The 20,099-nt window shown below is 43.0% G+C and overlaps 1 protein-coding gene and 1 pseudogene across 4 annotated transcripts in view; one reads left to right on the top strand and one right to left on the bottom strand.

Moving 5' to 3' along the window:
* SLC1A3 (solute carrier family 1 member 3) overlaps nt 1-4,334 on the bottom strand; it is a 91,625-nt gene extending 87,291 nt beyond the window's left edge. For all 4 annotated transcript variants that reach the window (NM_001244425.2, NM_001289945.1, NM_001289946.1 and 1 more), the window contains 2 exon segments: nt 2,323-2,594; nt 4,208-4,334. In NM_001244425.2, coding sequence (NP_001231354.1) covers nt 2,323-2,503 — 181 coding nt within the window. In that variant the 5' untranslated portion in view covers nt 2,504-2,594; nt 4,208-4,334.
* Nucleotides 12,831-13,960, top strand: LOC100515866 (annotated as a pseudogene).

The following is a 20,099-nucleotide window of genomic DNA, read 5'->3' as shown; positions in this document are numbered from 1 at the left end:
CAGTGGTCTCTCTGACTGTCAATGAGCTCTTTGCTTTGTTAGGACCTTCTTCTCTTACTTCTACCTCCTCAGTTTCCATTAGGAAAGCCAACCCTGAGGGCATCCTGCCAAGTTCTCTATCCCAGCTCAGCCAACTCATCACAGTTCTCACAAATCTTAAGAAAGTCTTCACTGGACTAGGAAATGATCCCAGAACGCCCTCGGAAAATGGTCTCTGAAATCCCAGCATTAACTTCCTCCTCTTAGTGATGTTATTTCTTGGTAATCACTTCCGAACTTCCTTCCCGATCCATCTGCTTTCCATGGTCAGGTTTTATCACTTTCCAAATTCTCTATTCTTTAACCGAAACATTTCTCTCCTAGAAATTGAACCCTTGTTCTTAGAACACCATGTCGAATACACGTTTCTGCATCTTTCCCAAACATAGTCCAGTATCACTGAGCTCTATTATTATACCTACAGGGTTGCAAAATAAATGGATATTTGTTCAATGAATGAGAGGGATGTGGCTTAATCATTTGTAGGAGAATTACACCTTTTTGGCTGAGTTAAAGTCAATCGTATAGCAAAATGACAATGCTGTGTGAATGCATCTAGCATTGCTTGGTAATTGGCCTCTGCCAGGACATAGCAACATTTTTCTTCCTGGCATCTCTCATAGGATGTCAGCTAGTCAGGAGAGCAGAGAGGCGGGAAGACAGAGGGGTTGAGAGAATGGCTTCTGGCACTGGACAGCCTAAGTTTGCCTTCCAGCTCTAGCATTTACTAGCTGTGTATCTTTGAGCAAGTTGCTTGAACTCTCTGTGCTCCATCTCCTCAGCCATAAAATGAAGATCAGACTAATCATACCAACCCACTGCCTTCATAGGCCTGTTTAAGGAGTGAGCTAATACATGCAAAATACCTAGAAAGTAGCTAGAATAGTGCTATATAAACATGCATGATTATTATAACGCAGCTATTATTTGGCTTGACAACAACTAATTCAAAGCAAAAATGAGGTGAGAATACCGCAGTTTCTATCAACTTCCAAGACAAGGATACAGTATGGAAACACTTCTTCCAGGAAGATATTTAAACCTGGGAGCCTAAAGAAAGCATTACTTCTCAAGTCAATCAGGACATTTTCTCTGAAAATCAGGTCACGTTTCTAAAAGTAACTGAACAGTCATTAATCACCAACAGTTATTAAGAGGAGCCAAAGTGGAATATATCTTAAAGTCTTACAACAACTCTTCTGCCATATTCCTATTTGTCTGCAATCTAAGAATCCTATTTTGCGGGATAAAGTTATAATTATATTCACATGCTATAGAATTTTCTTTGTTTTTATTATTGCCTCTTCCATTTGATGGAGATCTTGGCAAACTCCAAAGTAGAGATTAAAGGCTTTTTTTTTTTTTTTTGAGGCAGATTAGTAAAAATTTAAGTTATAGCATTTTTTACTACGTGACCTTGGCTTATGTGTTTACCAGCTGAAGGATTTCTGTATTGGGTCCGTCAAAAAACCAAGTAAGCAGTTTTTTCAGCTATATTTTAAAGGAGGACTAATGCTACCCATCAGTAATGAACTATCATTTCGGCTACCAAGGAGTCAAACAAAACAGGAACGTTTTATTTGCACAGACTGCTGTCAACAATGCTACATTAGTAAGAGACTGAGATGTTTCAAAAACAGGTATAGCTATTTATGGCAGGCGCTTGGGGGCAATGATGAGAGATCTATCTGTGTTAACATCTTCCCCAATTTACCTTTCCCAGGCACTGGATGAGAGAGTGCGCAAACAAAAAAGATTCAGCCTCTGTGTCTAAGTGCTGATACTCAGCTTCAAGTCATCATCAGTTAGAATATAATTACTACCAGAGACATGCGTCTCATTTTGGGTATACTAATTGCATAAATTAGTTTTAAGTGAAAGTGACATTGTATAATGATCACATTTTGGCCAAATCTTGCCTGCTTGCTGGTTTTTATTGTTACTTAACTGCTCAGGCCTAATGATTAAATTATCCTGTTATCCTCACATGAGATGGAAAAACATTTATTTCCCTTCTCCACACAATCAACTGATTTGCATAATGCCTAAGGATGCTTCTTTCAGATTCCCATGTGTTTACCATATATTGTTCCAAATATGCCAACAGACTGTCATTTAATGGGGGGGAAAAATAATAATCATCTGATCCAGAGGAAAACCTAGGCTATCCTTTGGAATACCAACAATAAGTTCATCTGATAACATTCCCAGGCAGTCAGATGCCCCAGAGAAACAAGATCCAGGTTTGTTTTTTGGTTTTTTGGTGGTTATCAAATGACTTACCCACAATGACGGCGGTGACAGTGAGCAGCACAAAAGCATTCCGAAATAGGTAACTTTTAACATCCTCCTTTGTGATGTTCTGCACTTTCTTCTTAGCCAAGAGTGTGCGTTTACGGACTCCTTGCTGGAATCTCTCCATCCTGCCCCCCATCCTGGCCTCTTCTCCATTGCTTTTCGTCATAGCGTATTTCTCTGGAGCGTCTCTTCTTTGAATTCCAATGTCACAGAATCAGCCCCAGAAAGCCAGTCCTCTTTGGTGTTAAAGAACACAACTGAACAGGAGAGAGAGAGAGAGACAAGGGTTAAAAAACCTCCAGGGGTGAGAAATCAGTGCTGCCCAGCACCAGGGGAAGCTGTTGGCAAACTGCACAATCCCAGTAGGAATCAAGGGCTGGAGAGCAGCGATGCCAGTGACTCAAGGGTAGAATGTGCATATTTTCTGGACCACGTGTGAGACATGTGCACAAATCCAGAATATAGGAGCAGAAACTTAGGTTATGTTTCTAAAAACTTGCCCTTCTCTCTCCAGTGAAGGTATAAAAGAGTTCACCAGGGCTGGGGGTGAACTGACTGAGCACCCCCAACCCCCACCTGATCCCCTAGAACCTAGCAGGGAGCTTTGCACAACATTCACCCTCAATTAATGTCCAACCGAATGCCCAGGAAACGCTCAATAGCTACTTAATGGCTTATGATGTATACATGGTGAAGTCATATCCAGGTCAATAAAATGAACTCAGATATTGAGATTTCACAGTCAGCGGTTTCTGTTATGTAAAATAAAGTATTTTCTTCATGAAGGGAAAAAAAAACCCATGATAATATCAACTAGTAGCTGTGCTTATGAAAAAGAACACAGATACCCATGGGAGCTGCAAAAGACATTTGACTCTTTCACATGGTAACTATGAAATGTTTTTCATGAAATAAGCAAACTACCACTGGGCATATTTATAAGCTATCAGAAATCATAATCCCTTTTCATTTTTGTCACAACTAGAAGTACAAAGTGGCATTTGTCTTGTGGCACACATGCTGGTGTCGTCTGAGGAAACTATCACTGACTTCCCAGGATGTGAAAATTTAGAATTTCTAAAACAGATGAGGAGATGAATCTCATTTTCATTCCAAACTTTGCAGCATATGGTTTCTAGTTTCTTTAAAGTGCTCCGAGGTTATTCGAATATATCTAAGTAAATCTCTCCTAGGTAGAAATCAGCTGTTGGGAAAGATCAAGGGATTCCTCCTGCTGTTTTACAAGATTTCTAATCCATAATCTTTCCCATGATAGATAAATCCAAGGAAAAGTCAGTGGTGCCTGTGGACGTGTGTATCTGGCAACGCGAACAGCCAGCGTGTGCGTCCGTGGGGGAGGTAACTAGAAAGCAAGAGCTTCCTTGGAAGCCTTCGGCAAACCCAAGTGCGGAAAAAAGGACTTGCTTTAACAGTTTTGACTTATAAATAAAATTGCAGGTTGGGGGGCAGTGACAATAAGACCCCCAACTTGCTTAAGACTTCACAGCAGATTAGAAGTTTGGGGAGACGTGAAGAAGAGGAGACGCGAGACCAGATTTTGTTTCCCCTACGACTCTCTGATTCCCTTCACCAGTCACTTTTAAACAGACCAGTTCAGCCCTGGCTCTTGTCTAGAGCTCGAACCACAGGCTGCCCCCAATCCACCCTGAATGACTCAACTCCAAATTAAGAGAGGACACGGCGTAAATAGACACCACACGCTCATTGCATTAAATTACTAACGTGAACTTTATCTACCAAAATGGCTAGCTTTTACTCTCGCTACTTCTCGGCTTGGGAAACGAAATACACGGGCAGAGAAAAAGAGTGAGAAATTAAGCTGAGCAGGAATACAGGACGTCAGACCTACCTTTTCTGATTTTGTGGCGGGTGGAAGATACCCCAGGCAATGACAAGGTGAATTCCCAGCAGGTACAGCGGAGCAACAAAACGCAGCGAGCAAGGCGTGCATGTGCTCTGAAACTGCAAATTACTATGAGGGCAACTTAAGAAAAGGGGCGGAGTCTGTGCCCGGGAAAGGGGGAGTGGGGAAAAATGAAAACACCACGGAGCAGGAGGGGGGAAACCCGAGGTTTCTGGAATATTGATTAATCTTGGCGCACCAGAAGCATGCTTGCTGGCTTTGTTTTGCTTCTTAGACCACTTTCCCGCTTTGTCAGTTCACTTTCATTAGAAATGCAAAACCAAGACCAGGAAGAATGGGAGAATAAAGCGCGCACACACACTCCAGAAAGCTTGAAGTCTTGATTAGAACGTTTCAAAGATTTTTCTAGGGCTAAATTTAATTATCTCACATTATTGCAGCTTTCCTCCCCTTAAGGAAACACGAGTGTGTGCTCTTTTGCCTGGTTGTACAACTGTTATGAAAGAGTCCCTCTTTTTAGAATTGGGGAAATAACTGACATTACTTGGGAAGACCCGGAACGCAATCAAGAATGGAGAAAAATAATACTTAGCTACAATTCTCTAAACTTGCCTAAACTTACTCAAAACACAAGATGAGACATGCCTCTATTTTAGCAGTTTAAACTCTATTATAACAAGCCTAATTTAGCTCAAACTGTCTGCGTTGCAAAGATTTTAAAAAATAAGAAACATAAAGAGACCAGGATCTTTGCTAAACTACTAAAGTAAAAAACATTTTAAGACCAAGAGTGTAAATGCACGCTTGAAGTTTCGTCATTTGAAAAGATAAGTTACTGTGCCGAAAGATGCCTCCGTTTTAAAGGTTAAAGGTCCCTCATACTCCTCCCCCTGCCCTGTCATTTTTAGGAATTAGAAAATTCTCTTTGCCTTGAGAATATAACTTGCACTCTAGTCCACCTCTTTTAAGAAGGAAAGTAGATTGTGAAAATAGATTTTTTTAAATGAAAAACAAAACAAAAACTGTTGAGCCTGACTCAACTCCAAAACTTAGAATTTATTTAGCATGAAGAAAAATGTTTAATAGAAACAAAAACCCATACCGAAAATTACAACCAGAGTTCTATATTCCTGTTTAGTAAATCTCATATTCTCCATGCCAAATCTGCTTAATTCTTGGGTCTGTTTTCCAACAAGAAAGTATGTCTTTTCCCTTCATTAGCAAATCCTGGGAGATTCTAAAGATATGTCTCCTGCCAAGCTTCAACTCTTGCATGTATATATTCTTTGGAACAGCTACTGGTTGGAAAGCAACTGGGTGAATCATGTAAATGCTAAAGTTATAAATTAGCAGGGATTGTAACAACTTTTAAAATTGCACCATTTTAAGAGATTACTGAAAATGTATACTCTTGACGGTCCCCAAACTCAGCAATCTTCCTCTTCCTCTGCTCTCCTAGATCACTTAGCATCTGTATCACGTTGTTTAACACTTAATTACACTGTCTCCTACTGCGCCTGTCTTTTTTTGTGTTAAATTTTGACCTCGCAGCTAAATTGTAAGTTCTTTGAGGGCAAGAAGGGAATCTTATACCTGATACATAATAAACATTACATAACACCTATAAATGAATGGCAGACTGTAAGGGTACTCAACAAAACACTTTGCAAACTTCTGTGTTAAAACAAAATCGCTTATTTTTGTGTTGGCGCTTCTGGCCTAGGTACATGGAGCAGATGTCATTTCTCAACACCATGACTACATTTTAAAGCATTTATTTACTACACTAAGTCCTCTCTGAGCCATGGGTTTAAGACTAATTTGTCCACATTTCTTGTGGAAGTGACTTGTGTTTTAAGAGAACTTAAAAGTGAAATCTTTACATGATTTTAAAGGGGGTTTCAAGCCAAGTGGAATTTCCGTTTCCTAATTCTGTTTTTTTTTTAGAGACAAGAAGAAGGACTAGAAAAACCACACTTTGGTTAGCATCTCTTAAGATGAGAAGGCCCTAGCGCCCCTTCCTTTTTTCTTTTTTTCTAATCCCCAAATCTTGGTGAAAAACCATTTCATTATTTCCGTTTGCACAGACATTATGGGAGCCTGGTGAACCCTGGAGAAGGGAAGTCATTCGCCACTGAAAGTTTTGTTGGCTGTAATAAAAACCTAATGAGAAAATGAGATGCCAAGAGTCTTGGTTCAGACTTTTAGTTTGAAGGAAACATTGGGAGTGACTTTTAAGTACCACTTTCTCTGCAGTTATGCCCTTGGGACAACCTGGGTTTACTCAGCACATATTTCTTCCTTTTCCTCTTTTTTTTTTTTTTTTTTTTTTAATAAGACCCTTGAGCATTAAAACATCTTTTCCTTCATAGAAATACTTAATAAGTGAAATGGCAAGAAGTTATGAACAAACCTCTATATGCTGCATTACATTGAAAGCTACTCTGGGTAGGAGACACAGAGCCAGGAAATCATATTAATAGTGATATTCCTGAGATTAAAAAAAAAATGCTGCAAATGTTGTTGCTTTTGAAAAATTTACCAAGAATTTTCTTTGACCATGCTATTATGACATATGTTGTAGGTTACTTCATTTGGGGGAGGGACGGGGGAAATGTCACTCTAGCAAGAAACAATGGGATCCAACCTATCCTTAAATGGACTATTCCCATTCATTAGGGTGAAGTATGAGGGTGAAGAACAAGTATGTTTTGTAACATAGTACAGAACAGTCACATTTCAGCACTGAAGATAAGGGAATTCTGGAATTTGAGGAACAATGTGATTAGAAACCCTGTTAACCTTTATTGAATATTTTCCACTTTCATTTTTAATTTCATGGGAGATTTCGTCCTTCCTTGTTCACGTCGTTTACATTTTAGAATCGCTGGAAGGAGTGCTGATTTTTCCTTCTGCAATATGGAAATTTGTTGAGACAGTGAAGGGGGCGTGACTTAATCCCAGTGGAAGTAGCCGAGGAGGTAGGCGTAGTAGAGATAGTACTTGTGGCAGTTGATCTTTTGTCTGAAATTCTTTCCTTCTTAGGTTTGAATGGAGAAAGCAACACAGCAAAAAATCGGTGGTGAGTGCTGGTTAGATTTTTAACTGATCGGGTTTATCTTAAGCCCTTATGGGAAGCCTGAAAAACCCAACTATAAAGGTGAACTCTAATTAATCTTTACCGTATTCACTCATTCAACAAACCTTGAACAATACTGTACCTCCAATACTAGTCCCTTTCCTTAAGGAGCCCACAAAGGCGGCTGTAATTACTAGGCAGCGGGCATGGGAGGCCCCCATGAGAGTTTTGGGAGATGTGAGACTGAGAGCTCCTTGGAGGAGCTGTGCCTGGCCCAACACTGTACACTGTATATACAGAGGATCCAAAACACTCCATTAAAAAAATTTGAAGTTGGAGTTCCCCTTGTGGCTCAGTAGGAACAAACCTGACTAGTATCCCTGGCCTCGATCAGTGGGTTAAGGATCCAGCATTGCCATGAGCTTTGTGTTAGGTCGCTTGGGTGGATCTGGTGTTTCTGTGGCTGTGGTGCAGGCTGGCAGCTGCAGCTCTGATTTGATCCCTAGCCTCGAACATCCATGTGCAGAGGGTGTGGCCCTAAAAAGAAAAAAAACAAACAGACACCAACTTGAACTCTACTCCAAGGGGAGAGGGATTAAGCGCTGGAGTGATTTGATTTGATTTATTTATTTTTATTTTTTTTGTCTTTTTTGCTTTTTCTAGGGCCACTCCTGCGGCATATGGAGGTTCCCAGGCTAGGGGATCTAATCAGAGCTGTAGCTGCTGGCCTATGCCAGCAGCCACAGCAACGCAGGATCCAAGCTGCGTCTACAACCTACACCACAGCTCAAAGCAATGCCGGATCCCCAACCCACTGAACAAGGCCAGGGATCGAACCCACAACCTCATGATTCCTAGTCAGATTCGTTAACCACTGCACCATGACAGGAACTCCTGGAGTGATGTTAATTTTAGGTTGATGCAAACCCTTTAAGAGCATAATACGACTTGAGTTCAGAAGCCAAGGGGTAGGAGGCACATTTACAAACTGGGATATTCACACTTGCATTTTAAAAAATTGATTCCAGGAGTTCTCATCATGGCTCAGTGGAAATGAATCTGACTAGGAACCATGAGGACAAAGGTTCAAGCCCTGGCCTTGCTCAGTGGGTTAAGGATCTAGCATTGCTGTGGCTGTGGTGTAGGTCGGCAGCTACAGCTCTGATTTGACCCCTATCCTGGGAACGTCCATATGCTGCAGGTGAGGCTAAAAAAAGACAAAAAATACTTAAAGTTTTTTTAAAATTAGAAAATTAAAAATCGATTCCATTGAACAATTCAGACAACTTCACGGCACTGAGGGCCTCAGGCAGCTGGCATTGAGTTGGGACCACCTCTTGAGGTTCTTCCTCTCCAGGTACTTGCCTCCACACAGCCAACTTCACTTGCTTAGTTACCAGTGTGCTCCTCTAGCACATTACAATGTTTCGACTTCTAAAGGGGTTTTAAGAAGCAGCTTAAAGGGAGTTCCTGTCATGGCGCAGTGGAAACGAATCCAGCTAGGAAGCATGAAGTTGCGGGTTCGATCCCTGGCTCAGCGGGTTGAGGATCAGGGGTTGCCATGAGGTGTGGTATAGGTCACAGACGAGGCTTGGATCTGGCATCGCTGTGGCTGTGGCAGTGGTGTAGGTCTACCTCTGATTAGACCCCTAGCCTGGGAACTTCCATAAAAAGAAAAAGAAAAAAAAGAAGCAGTCTAAGGGGAAAGGCCTGGGGAACCCAGTTTAAGAGGGACAGAGAGGGAGTTCCCTGGTGGCCTAGTGATTAAAGATCTGGCATTGTCACTGCTGTGGCTCAGGTTTGATCCCTGGCCTGGGAACTTCTGCATGCCCAAAGTGTGGCCAGGAAAAAAAAAAAAAAAAAAAAAAAGAGGAACAGAGAACAACAGGAGCCTCCTCAATAGATCAACAGGTGGTGAGAAATTATACCAATCAAATTTTACTCTAAGTTTTTTTGGGTTTTTTTTTTTTTTTTTTTTTTTTTTGTCTTTTCTAGGGCTGCACCTGTGGCATATGGAGGTTCCCAGGCTAGGGGTCTAATCGGAGCTGTAGCCGCTGGCCTACGCCAGAGCCACAGCAACGCCAGATCTGAGCTGCGTCTTCGACCTACACCACAGCTCCTTAACCCACTGAGCAAGGCCAGGGATCGAATGCGCAACCTCATGGTTCCCAGTCGGATTCGTTAACCGCTGAGCCGCAACAGGGACTCCTCCTGCAGGTTAACTAAAAGTTGAACATAATGGTGGTTTAAAGAAATCTAGCACATTTTCTCCATACTCAGACTAAAGAGGGTCTGCTTTTTAATGATGATTTCACAAGTGTTATTGCTATTAATTATGACTCATACTGTGAAATGGCTCTTTTCCCAGCCAAACATCCACAGGACCAGAATCACCAGAATCTTAGCATAGCTGGGAAAGATAGGGGACATTAGCTGGAATTAAAGCGTTTGGCAGGGTGTTAGCAATAATGATAGTCAACATTTTTATAGTGCTTTCTAGTTTTGTAAACACTTTGACACACATTATCTAATTTGATCTTTGGGACAGTGCTTTGCGGTACAGTCTATCATTACCAGTCCTGGATATCCAGATGTTGACATGCAGTTTCACAGCGATGAAGCAATGTGCCCAGGCTTACAGGCAGTGAGTGACAAGAGTTCTTAACACTTCTCGGAACTTTGTTTTCTCATCTTTTTCCAAAAGAAGTCCCCGGTAGTTTCTGTTAAGACAAGAGAGAAAAGAAAGTAAAGACCATTAAAAGGAAGGCCTACCATCTGTTGCTTCTTCTGGAAAGTCAACCATAAACTTCTCCTCTTCCCTCTGCTCCTCCTCCAGTCCCTGACAGGGTTGAATGTTCCTCCTGTGTGCTCCCAAGACTCCCTGGGCTTCAGTTTCATCTTGCTCTGTAACTCTGCCTTTCTAGACTGTAGGCTCTTTCAGAGCAGAGCCTGTCTTTACAGCCACTGCATACCCAGGCCCCAGTACAGAGGGTGCTGCTAAGAGTTGCTGCGTGAGGACTATTCACAATAGCTAAGACATGGAAACAATCTAAACCTCCATAGAGGAGTTCCCGTCGTGGCGCAGTGATTAACGAATCCGACTAGGAACCATGAGGTTGTGGGTTCGATCCCTGCCCTTGCTCAGTGGGTTAACCATCCGGCGTTGCCGTGAGCTGTGGTGTAGGTTGCAGACGCGGCTCGGATCCCGCGTTGCTGTGGCCCTGGCGTAGGCCGGTGGCTACAGCTCTGATTCAACCCCTAGCCTGGGAACCTCCATATGCCGCAGGAGCGGCCCAAGAAATAGCAACAACAACAACAACAACAACAAAGACAAAAAGACAAAAAAATAAATAAATAAATAAACCTCCATAGACAGATGAATGGATAAAGAAGATATGTACATAGATACACAATGGAATGCTACTGGGAGCGGCCCAAGAAATAGCAACAACAACGACAACAACAACAAAGACAAAAAGACAAAAAAATAAATAAATAAATAAACCTCCATAGACAGATGAATGGATAAAGAAGATATGTACATAGATACACAATGGAATGCTACTCAGCCATAAAAAAAGAATGAAATAAGGCCATTTACAGCAACAAAGACCTAGAGATTACCATAGTAAGTGAAGTAAATCAGAAAGAGAAAGACAAATACCGTAGGATATCACTTATATGTGGAATCTAAAATATGACACAAATGAACTTATCTGCAAAACAGAAACAGACTCAGACTCATAGATACAGAGAACAGACATGTGGTTACCAAGGATGGATTGAGAGTTTGGGATTAGCAGATGCGAACTATTATATATAGAGTGAATAAACAACAGGGTCCTACTGAATAGCACAGGGAACTATATTCTATGTGGATATATATACACACACACACACAATGTAACTGAAGCTTTTTTTGCTGTACAGCAGAAATTAACACAATACTGCAAATCAACTATACCTCAATAAAATACATTTTCAAAAAAGAGTTGCTGCATGAATAAATGGACACAACACAGCCACAAATATGAGAAATTATATCAATCTATCTCCAATCCTAAAACTTGGGAGAAAGAACATCAGTAAGCATCAAACCTGAAAAGGGGGAAAAGCCAATGAATTCCCTTGTCAATCATTACAATATAAAATAGATTCAAGTGGAGTTCCCATTGTGGCCAATGGGATCGACAGTATCTCAGGCGTACTGTGATGCAGTTCGATCCTAGGCCGGGCAAAGTGGGTTAAGGATCCAGCATTGCCACATCTGTGGTATAGGTCGCAACTGTGACTCAGATCTGATCCCTGGCCTGGGAACTCCATATGCTGCAGGGCGGTCAAAAAAATAAAATAAAACAATTTCAAAATAGATTCAAGTGAAACCGCTCTAATGGAATGGGTGGGAGGTGATGGGGTCAGAAGCTATCTCAGTGTCCCCTTCTCTCCCTCAGGGAGACCTTTCATCAATCCATGGATTCCACCCATCATCCTTGAGAACAAGGATGAATGAAAAATCAGGTCAGCTTGTGCCAGATTCCTTAGTGCCAGGTTCAGGTTTAGAACTTGTGTCCATTTCTGCTCCCAGCATGTTTTCTTTTTCTTTCTTTCTTCTTCTTTTTTTTTTTTTTTTTTTGGTCTTTTTTGTCTTTTCAGGGCCGCATCTGTGGCATATGGAGGTTCACAGACTAGGGGTCTAATTGGAGCTGTAGCTGCTGGCCTATGCCAGAGCCACAGCAACACGAGATCCTTTGACCTACACCATAGCTCACAGCAACACAGGATCCTTAACCCTCTGAGCGAGGCCAGGGATTGAACCTGCAACCTCATGGTTCCTAGTCAGATTTGTTTCTGCTGCACCACGACAGGAACTCCCCATCATGTTTTCAATCACTCAACCACAAGTTCTTCCTCTTTCAATTTTGAATGTCATCTGTAAAATGAGGTTAGACTACGTTACTTTGCTCATGTTGCTTTCCCTTCTCACATTTCTATGATTCTAAATCATGTCATGCCAATAACGGGCTTGCCCCATCCACTTCGGTCTATTTAGTTAAGGACACAAATTTTTATATGCACGCAGTGATGAATGGCTTCTCATTAGATTTTTCTGCCACAAATTAAACACAAACATATAAACAGTTACCAAAAGAAGCATATTGAAGGGCATGGGTTTTATGAAGCATAGCAATGACATGAGTCTTTTATAAGTGTTTGCTGGTATAGAATCATAATTACAGCAATCAAGACAGATACACTTCTTTTGTAAGGAAAAAAAGTAATTATAATTTAAAAGCACACAGCTCAAAGTTGCCATCACAAAACGACTATTATAGCAACTATTTCGCGTTTGGACATTTTTTTGGCAGGAGGTCTGGGCATTGTTTATTGTGAGTCAGAAACAGGCACTGAGAAAATATGCAAATTTTTTAAGCAAGAGAAAATGCAGCTTTGACTTGAGAAAACAGGGTGAATGGTGAAAACCGTCTGGGTCTTGCACACAAATCAATCTCAGCAGCTAAAATAATTTTTGGTCATCAGAAACTGTGAGAGTAACTTGGGGTAAATCTGAATAACGTTAGTTTACGCTTTCAAGCTTACATTCAAGATCTGTGCTGTGCTCCAGAGTTAAAGTCCATCTTCTGCTAGTGCCACGGCTATAGGCTGACTCTAAATTGAAAGACCAAGGAAGACAAGGCCTTGGGCTCTTCCTCTGCAACCAGGGCCTGGGAAGATGGCTCCAGCAAAGAAGGGAGAAGGCGAGAAGAAGAAGGGCCAGTCCTCCATCAATGACGTGGTGATCAGGGAGTATGTGATCCCCCTTCACAAGCAAATCCACTGCGTGGGTTTTATTTTTATTTTTATTTTTTTTGCTATTTCTTGGGCCGCTCCTGCGGCATATGGAGGTTCCCAGCTTAGGGGTCGAATCGGAGCTGTAACCACCAGCCTACGCCAGAGCCACAGCAATGCAGGATCCGAACCGTGTCTGCAACCTACACCACAGCTCACGGCAACGCCGGATCGTTAACCCACTGAGCAAGGGCAGGGATCGAACCCGCAACCTCATGGTTTGTAGTCGGATTCGTTAACCACTGCGCCACGACAGGAACTCCACTGCGTGGGTTTTAAGAAGCGTGCCCCTCAGGCACTCAAAGGCATCCGGAAATTTGCCATCAAGGAGATGGAAACTCTGGATGTGCACGGCGACACCAGGCTCAACAAAGGCATCTGGGCCAAAGGAATAAGAAATGTCCCATAAAGGATCCGAGCGCGGTTGCCCAGAAAACGTAATGAAGATGAAGACTCACCAAACAAGCTCTGTACATGGGTCACCTATGTACCTGTCACCACTTTCAAAAGTCTACAGACAGTTAACGTGGATGAGAACTAACTGCTGCTTGTCAAATAAAAATTGGTTGTCGAGGCAAAAAAAAAAAAAGACCAAGGAAAAAACCTCCAGAATGCTACCAATCCCATCTTCCTTGGCTGGGCAGAGGAATTGCTGTGGCCTCCTGAGGCAGGTCACCTCTGGGTCACAGAAGTGGCCTAGTTAAGCCTCCATCTTTACCTGCTGCCCCTCACACAGGATCACATCTGGCAAAATGAAATTCACTCAGGGTGACCAGTTCACTCCTATCCACAGGCCCCCGTTGTAAAAGAGCATTTTTACAAAGAAGCTTGGGCAAACTTTATGAGCCTTCCCTCCAAGGAAAAGATGAGAAGAGGAGTTCCCGTCGTGGCTCAGTGGTTAACGAATCTGACTAGGAACCATGAGGTTGCAGGTTCGATCCCTGGCCTCGCTCAGTGGGTTAAGGATCCAGCGTTGCTGTGAGCTGTGGTGTAGGTTGCAGACGCAGCTTGGATCTGGCGTTGCTGTGGCTGTGGTTGTGGCTGTGGCTGTGGCCTGCAGCTACAGCTGCAATTGGACCCCTAGCCTGGGAACCTCCACATGCTGTGGGTGCAGCCCTAGAAAAAGAAAAAGAAAAAAAAAAGATGAGACCAGAACTATATTTCAAACTTTTTTAACTGGATAAAGTAATTTGTCTATTAGTCCATGTCACAAGTCTAAACCTAGGTCAGCCTGCCCTGTCAAGGAAAACTAACACACCAACTCCAATCTTCCAGCTCAGCTTTAGCCAGCTTGCTTTACCCGAGGAAATAGGACCTGCCAGCCTTATAATGACCTCCTAGCCAATCATGCCCTGTTTCAGTGTGGCTCCTTTTAAAGCTCTGTCAACTCACTCTGCGCTCCCCTCATGCATGGAATGTTTTCCCTTGAGTAAAGAAACACATTTCTTTCTATTTTCTTTTTTTCGCTGTTTAGGGCCGCACCTGCAGCATATGGAGATTCCCAGGCTAGGGGTCTAAATCAGAACCACAGCTGCCGGCCTACGCCACAGCCACAGCAATGCCAGATCCTTAACCCACTGATCAAGGCCAGAGATCAAACTGCATTCTCATAGATACTAGTCGGGTTCGTTACCACTGAGCCACAATGGGAACGCCTAAGCCTTGTTTCTAAATCGTATTATTTTTGTCATTTTGGTAAGCCCTTTATTCAAATAAATGCTCATGATGAAACAGCTGGTAATATGGCACAGCAGGGATAAGCCTAATGTGGAGGTGGACTGCCCAGAGCCATGAGGTTTGCCCTTCCTCTGGCGTCCCCTCCCTTGGCCCCACCAGCATCTGGACCCTGAGTGGGTTGCCAGGGCAAGATACAGAAATGACTGGGTCGGGTAACCCGAAGTGCTCAAATTCTAAGAATAACATTCTCATAAGCTGGAATAACCTCAAAGGGAAAGACAAAGTCTTAAAGTAAACTCTAAGGACCGCACAGTGTTAGTGATGCCTCAATTAAGAAATCTTGGCGTTCCCGTCGTGGCGCAGTGGTTAACGAATCCAACCAGGAACCATGAGGTTGCGGGTTTGATCCCTGGCCTCACTCAGTGGATCCGGAGGTGCCGTGAGCTGTGGTGTAGGTGGCAGACTTGGCTTGGATCCCTAGTTGCTATGGCTGTGGTGTAGGCCAGCAGCTGCAGCTCCAATTTGACCCCTGACCTGGGAACCTCCATATGTCGCAGGTGCATGGTGATGAGACAGACTGGACTGAGGGCCAGGTCATAGTTTTTATGGCTTTGTGACCTAACTAAGCCCCAGGATATATGCAGGAAATGAAACAGAGCCAAATCGAGCAAGGCAAGCACATGTCAATGTCAGCACCCAAACCTGGTGTTCACACCCCCAGCCGTGATCATTTTCAAAGACACGTAGAACGAAACCTGGTGATACTTGATTCACTTATGAGGCAGATACTTTCAAACCCAATGTTATTAAAGCTGTGTTGTCCTGTATGGTAGCTGCTAGCTGCATGGCCCTAGGGAGTACTTGAATGCAGGTAATGCGAATTGAGCCGGTCTGTATGCATTGGATCTTGAAAACAATCTGGAAAATAATAATAATAATTCATATTGATTAGATGTTTGTAATGATTTTAGATAGTGGGTTAAGCAAAATATATTAAAAATATATTCAATACAATTTTGCCAATTTCTTTTTTCTTTCTTTTTTTTCTTTTTTTTTAGGGTTGCACCTGCAGAATATGGAAGGTCTCAGGCTAGGGATCGAATCAGAGCTGCAGCTGCTGGTCTACACCACATCTTATAGTCACGCCGGATCCTTAATCCTTTGAGCAAGGCTGGAGCTTGTACCTGCATCCTCACAGATACTAGTTCCTAGTTGTGTTCTCACTGAGCCACAATGGGAAATTCTCTTTTTGCTTTTTTTTTTTTTTTTTTTTTTCCTGGTCTTTTGTCTTTTTAGGGCTGCACCTGAGGCATATGGATATTCCCAGGCTATGGATCAAATCAGAGCTACAGCTGCCATCCTATGCCACAACCACACCAATGCTGGATCCAAGCCACATCTGCGACCTACACCACAGCTCACAGCAATGCCAGATCCTTAACCCACCGAGTGAAGCCAGGGATCAAACCTGCAATCTCATGGTTCCTAGTCGGATTCGTTTCCACTGTGCCACAACAGGAACCCCTCTTTTTGCTTTTAATGTGACTAATAGAAAATTAAAAATGACAGATGTGACTTGCATTTTCTCTCTATTGGCTAGCACTGCTATAAAGCGATAACTCTTCACAGAGGAACACTCGGAATTGGCAGATGGCAAGGTCCCCTCTCCAAACCATTCTCTCTCAATTTATTTAAATAGATTAGCGTGTGGTGAGAATGTTTTGGTCTCTGCACGAGGTTTAATGCTAGTGGTAATAGTAATCATAATAAAAATAGCTACTATGTATTAAATCTTTTCTATGTGCCAGGCACAGTGCCAAGCGCTTTACATTTGCCTCATTTACTTGTCACAACAACCCTATTGTTACTAAGTTTTATTATTCCCACTTGACCAATGAAGGAATAGAGATTCTGAGAGAATTAGCAATCAGCCAAGGTCACGAGCTGGTTAAGTGGTTGGACTGAGATTCCACCCCAGGCCACTTGCTCTCAAAGCTCTGGCACTTGAGTGCCGCACAATTGTACTTTACCGCAATGAACATTCCCAATGAAAACACTGCCTTCCGAAATCTACAAATTCCCACGAGGTGGGAAGTCTCTGGAGGGAAGGTGGGATGCACGGAGACGGGCAAGGTAGCTGCAGTCCTCGAGGCTCTTACAATACTGTAGGGAAAACCTGTGCACAGTGAGGGAGGTGACAAGTAAGACCCGAGGAGATTGAAAAAGGAAACTCTCTAGACAGACAGCAAAGAGATTCATTCCAGTCTCCGGGGAGGGGGAGGGTTGCATGGAAGGGGTCTTATTTCAGATGGAACTCTGCAGAACTTTTTTCCACACTTAGAAAGAGCTAGGGAGAATCCTCCAAGTGGAGGAGCCCCCGGAGCAAAGGCACAGCATGGACTCCAGAGCAGCTGTTAAAACAAGGCACAGCTGAAAAACCAGAGGTTGAGCACAGTGTATATTGCACAGGTAGAGACTAAGAATATGGCCACAGCATGGATGCCTTGCTTTCTTTGTTTTGTTTTTTGTTTTTTGCTTTTTAGGGCTGCACCCGCAGCATATGGAGGTGCCCAGGCTAGGGGTCTAATTGGAGCTACAGCTGCCAGCCTACACCAGAGCCACAGGCACATCAGATCTGGGCCACGTCTGCAACCTACACCGCAGATCATGGCAACCCAGATCCTTAACCCACTGAGCGAGGCCAGGGATCAAACCCACAACCTCATTGTTCCTAGTCGGATTTGTTCCCGCTGCGCCACGACGGGAACTCCTCTTTGTTTTTTATTGACATATAGGTGATTTACAATATTTTGTTAGTTTCAGACATATAGCAAATTGATTCAGCTATCTATATATTCTTTTTTCTATTCTTTTCCATTATGTTATTATAAGATACTGAATACAGTTCCCTGTGCCGTACAGTAAACCCTCGTTGTTATTTTATATGTGGAAGTATATATCTAACCCCAAGCTCCTAATTTATCTATCCTTCTCTGTCTTTTTCTTTCTTGACAAGCATTTCTTGGGTTGCAAAAAAGTCTTTAGGTGTGACTTTTAAAATCAAAGGGAGTTCCATCTTTGGGCGGGTGCAGTCCTAAAAAGACATTAAAAAAAAAAAAATCGAAGATATTTTTGCATTGATGCCATTTGTAAAATGCTCAATCTTTTTCTCTAGAATCTGGCCAAACAAGCAATAGTCCCAACAGATGCAAAATCAGCTCTTAAGGCCTTCTGAGAACCACCAATCTTCATGAACCAAAAGGAACATCTTATCCAAATGTAATATAGACACAGCAGGAGGGACCCCCTGGCGGCCAACACTCTTTCATAGTTCAAGATTTTTATCAGCAGAAACAATATGCCTTCTCACCTACACTCCTGCCACAGCCCCACCCCAGTCTAATCGAGTCAAAATACTGGCTTTCTTTGACTCCATTACAGGAGATTTGTCTCAGGGGCAATAGATCCACAAAAGAATAATAATTGCTAACATTTTCTCTTTTTTTCTAGGGCCACACCCGTGGCGTATGGAAGTTCCCAGGCTAGGGGTCAATCGGAGCTGCAGTTGCTAGCCTACAACACAGCCACAGCAATGTGGGATCCAAGCCAAGTGTGCGACCTACACCTCAGCTCCCCCAAAGCTGGATCCTTAACCCACTGAGCGAGGCTGGGGATCAAACCCGCCTCCTCATGGATACTAGCTGGATTCTTTTCCACTGTACCACAAGAGGACCTCCAATGATTGCTAACATTTTCTAAAAGGCTAGAAAAAGCAGCTTTCAGCAGTATGTAGAAGAGAGTAAAGAATTTCATTAGATAATCTGTTGGAATCCCATTTATTATTATTTGTTTATTTATTTAGTCTTTTGTCCTTTCAGGGCCGCACCCACAGCATATGGAAGTTCCCAGGCTAGAAGTCTAATTGGAGCTATAGCTGCTGGCCTACGCCAGAGACATAGCAACGTGGGATCCTAGCCACATCTGCAACCTACACCACAGCTCACGGCAACACCGGATCCTTAACCCTCTAAGCAAGGCCAGGGATCAAACCCACAACCACATGGTTCCTGGTTGGATTCGTTAACCACTGAGCCACGACGGGAACTCCTATATTTTTTATTTTTTAATTAATTAATTAATTTTGCTTTTTAGGGCCACACCTGAGGCATATGGAGGTTCTCAGGCTAGGGGTCGAATTGGAGATACAGCTGCTGGTCTACACCACAGCCACAGCAATGCCAGATCCTTAACCCACTGAGTGAGCACAGGGATTGATGCTGTGTCCTCCTGGATGCTAGTCAGATTCGTTAACCACTGAGCCATGACAGGAACTCCTGGAATCCCTTTTTAAATATCAAAGTTTTCACATGTAATTTTAAACACAGAACTCACGCCTCACATCCTTGAGTTTCCCCTTCCTTGGCATATGCCCATTTTTTTTACCAAATTCACTGTGACTCAGAACTGCCCATCAGCTTTCAAATTCTTCCAGGAAATTGGAGCCACCAGGTGAGGTCTATTGTTATGGAAGAGTCGAGTGATAAAAATGTAGTCCCAACCTAATTTCAGCGCAGGGTTTGTCTCCAGGTTAAAATGTGTGGGGGTGAAACTAAGGAAAGGAGGCAAGCTGGAGGGTAAATTTACTCCAGGTTAACTACCCTTTGCACCGGTCTTTTACTATGAATTCAATACTGTAGACAGGACTGAGTAAAATCTACCTGGAATAAGGTCGGTACGTCAATCCTGCAGCTTTATCTCTGGCCTTCCCTTAATCCACCTAGGATGTCTGGTCTTCCCAACATTTTTTTTTTTTTTTTTTTTGTCTTTTGTCTTTTGAGGGCCACACCCTCGGCATATGGAGGTTCCCAGGCTAGGCGTCTAATCGGAGTTCTGGCTGCCAGCCTACGCCAGAGCCACAGCCACAGCAATGCCAAATCCAAGCCGCGCCTGTGACCTACACCATGGCTCATGGCAACGCCAGATCCTTAACCCACTGAGCAAAGCCAGGGATCGAACCCTCAACCTCATGGTTCCTAGTCAGATTTGTTTCTGCTGAGCCACAGCAAGAACTCCCCAACTCATCACAGAAAATTTCCTTGCTGGCCCTTTAGAACTATTCTTCTGGGTCTTCTGGATGAGACTTCAATCTTTATTTGAGATACTGGGGCTTTATGGAAGGAAGTCCATCCTCCAGGCTAGCCTTGAGTTGCTGAGAGCTTAAATATGCACATTGAGCAGCTCCTATTGTGGCTCAGCAGGTTAAGAATCTGACAT

Source organism: Sus scrofa, chromosome 16, assembly GCF_000003025.6.
Source record: "Sus scrofa isolate TJ Tabasco breed Duroc chromosome 16, Sscrofa11.1, whole genome shotgun sequence".
Taxonomy (NCBI): domain Eukaryota; kingdom Metazoa; phylum Chordata; class Mammalia; order Artiodactyla; family Suidae; genus Sus; species Sus scrofa.
Note: the sequence above shows the minus strand (reverse complement) of the source record. Positions and strands in the feature narration are given on the sequence as shown.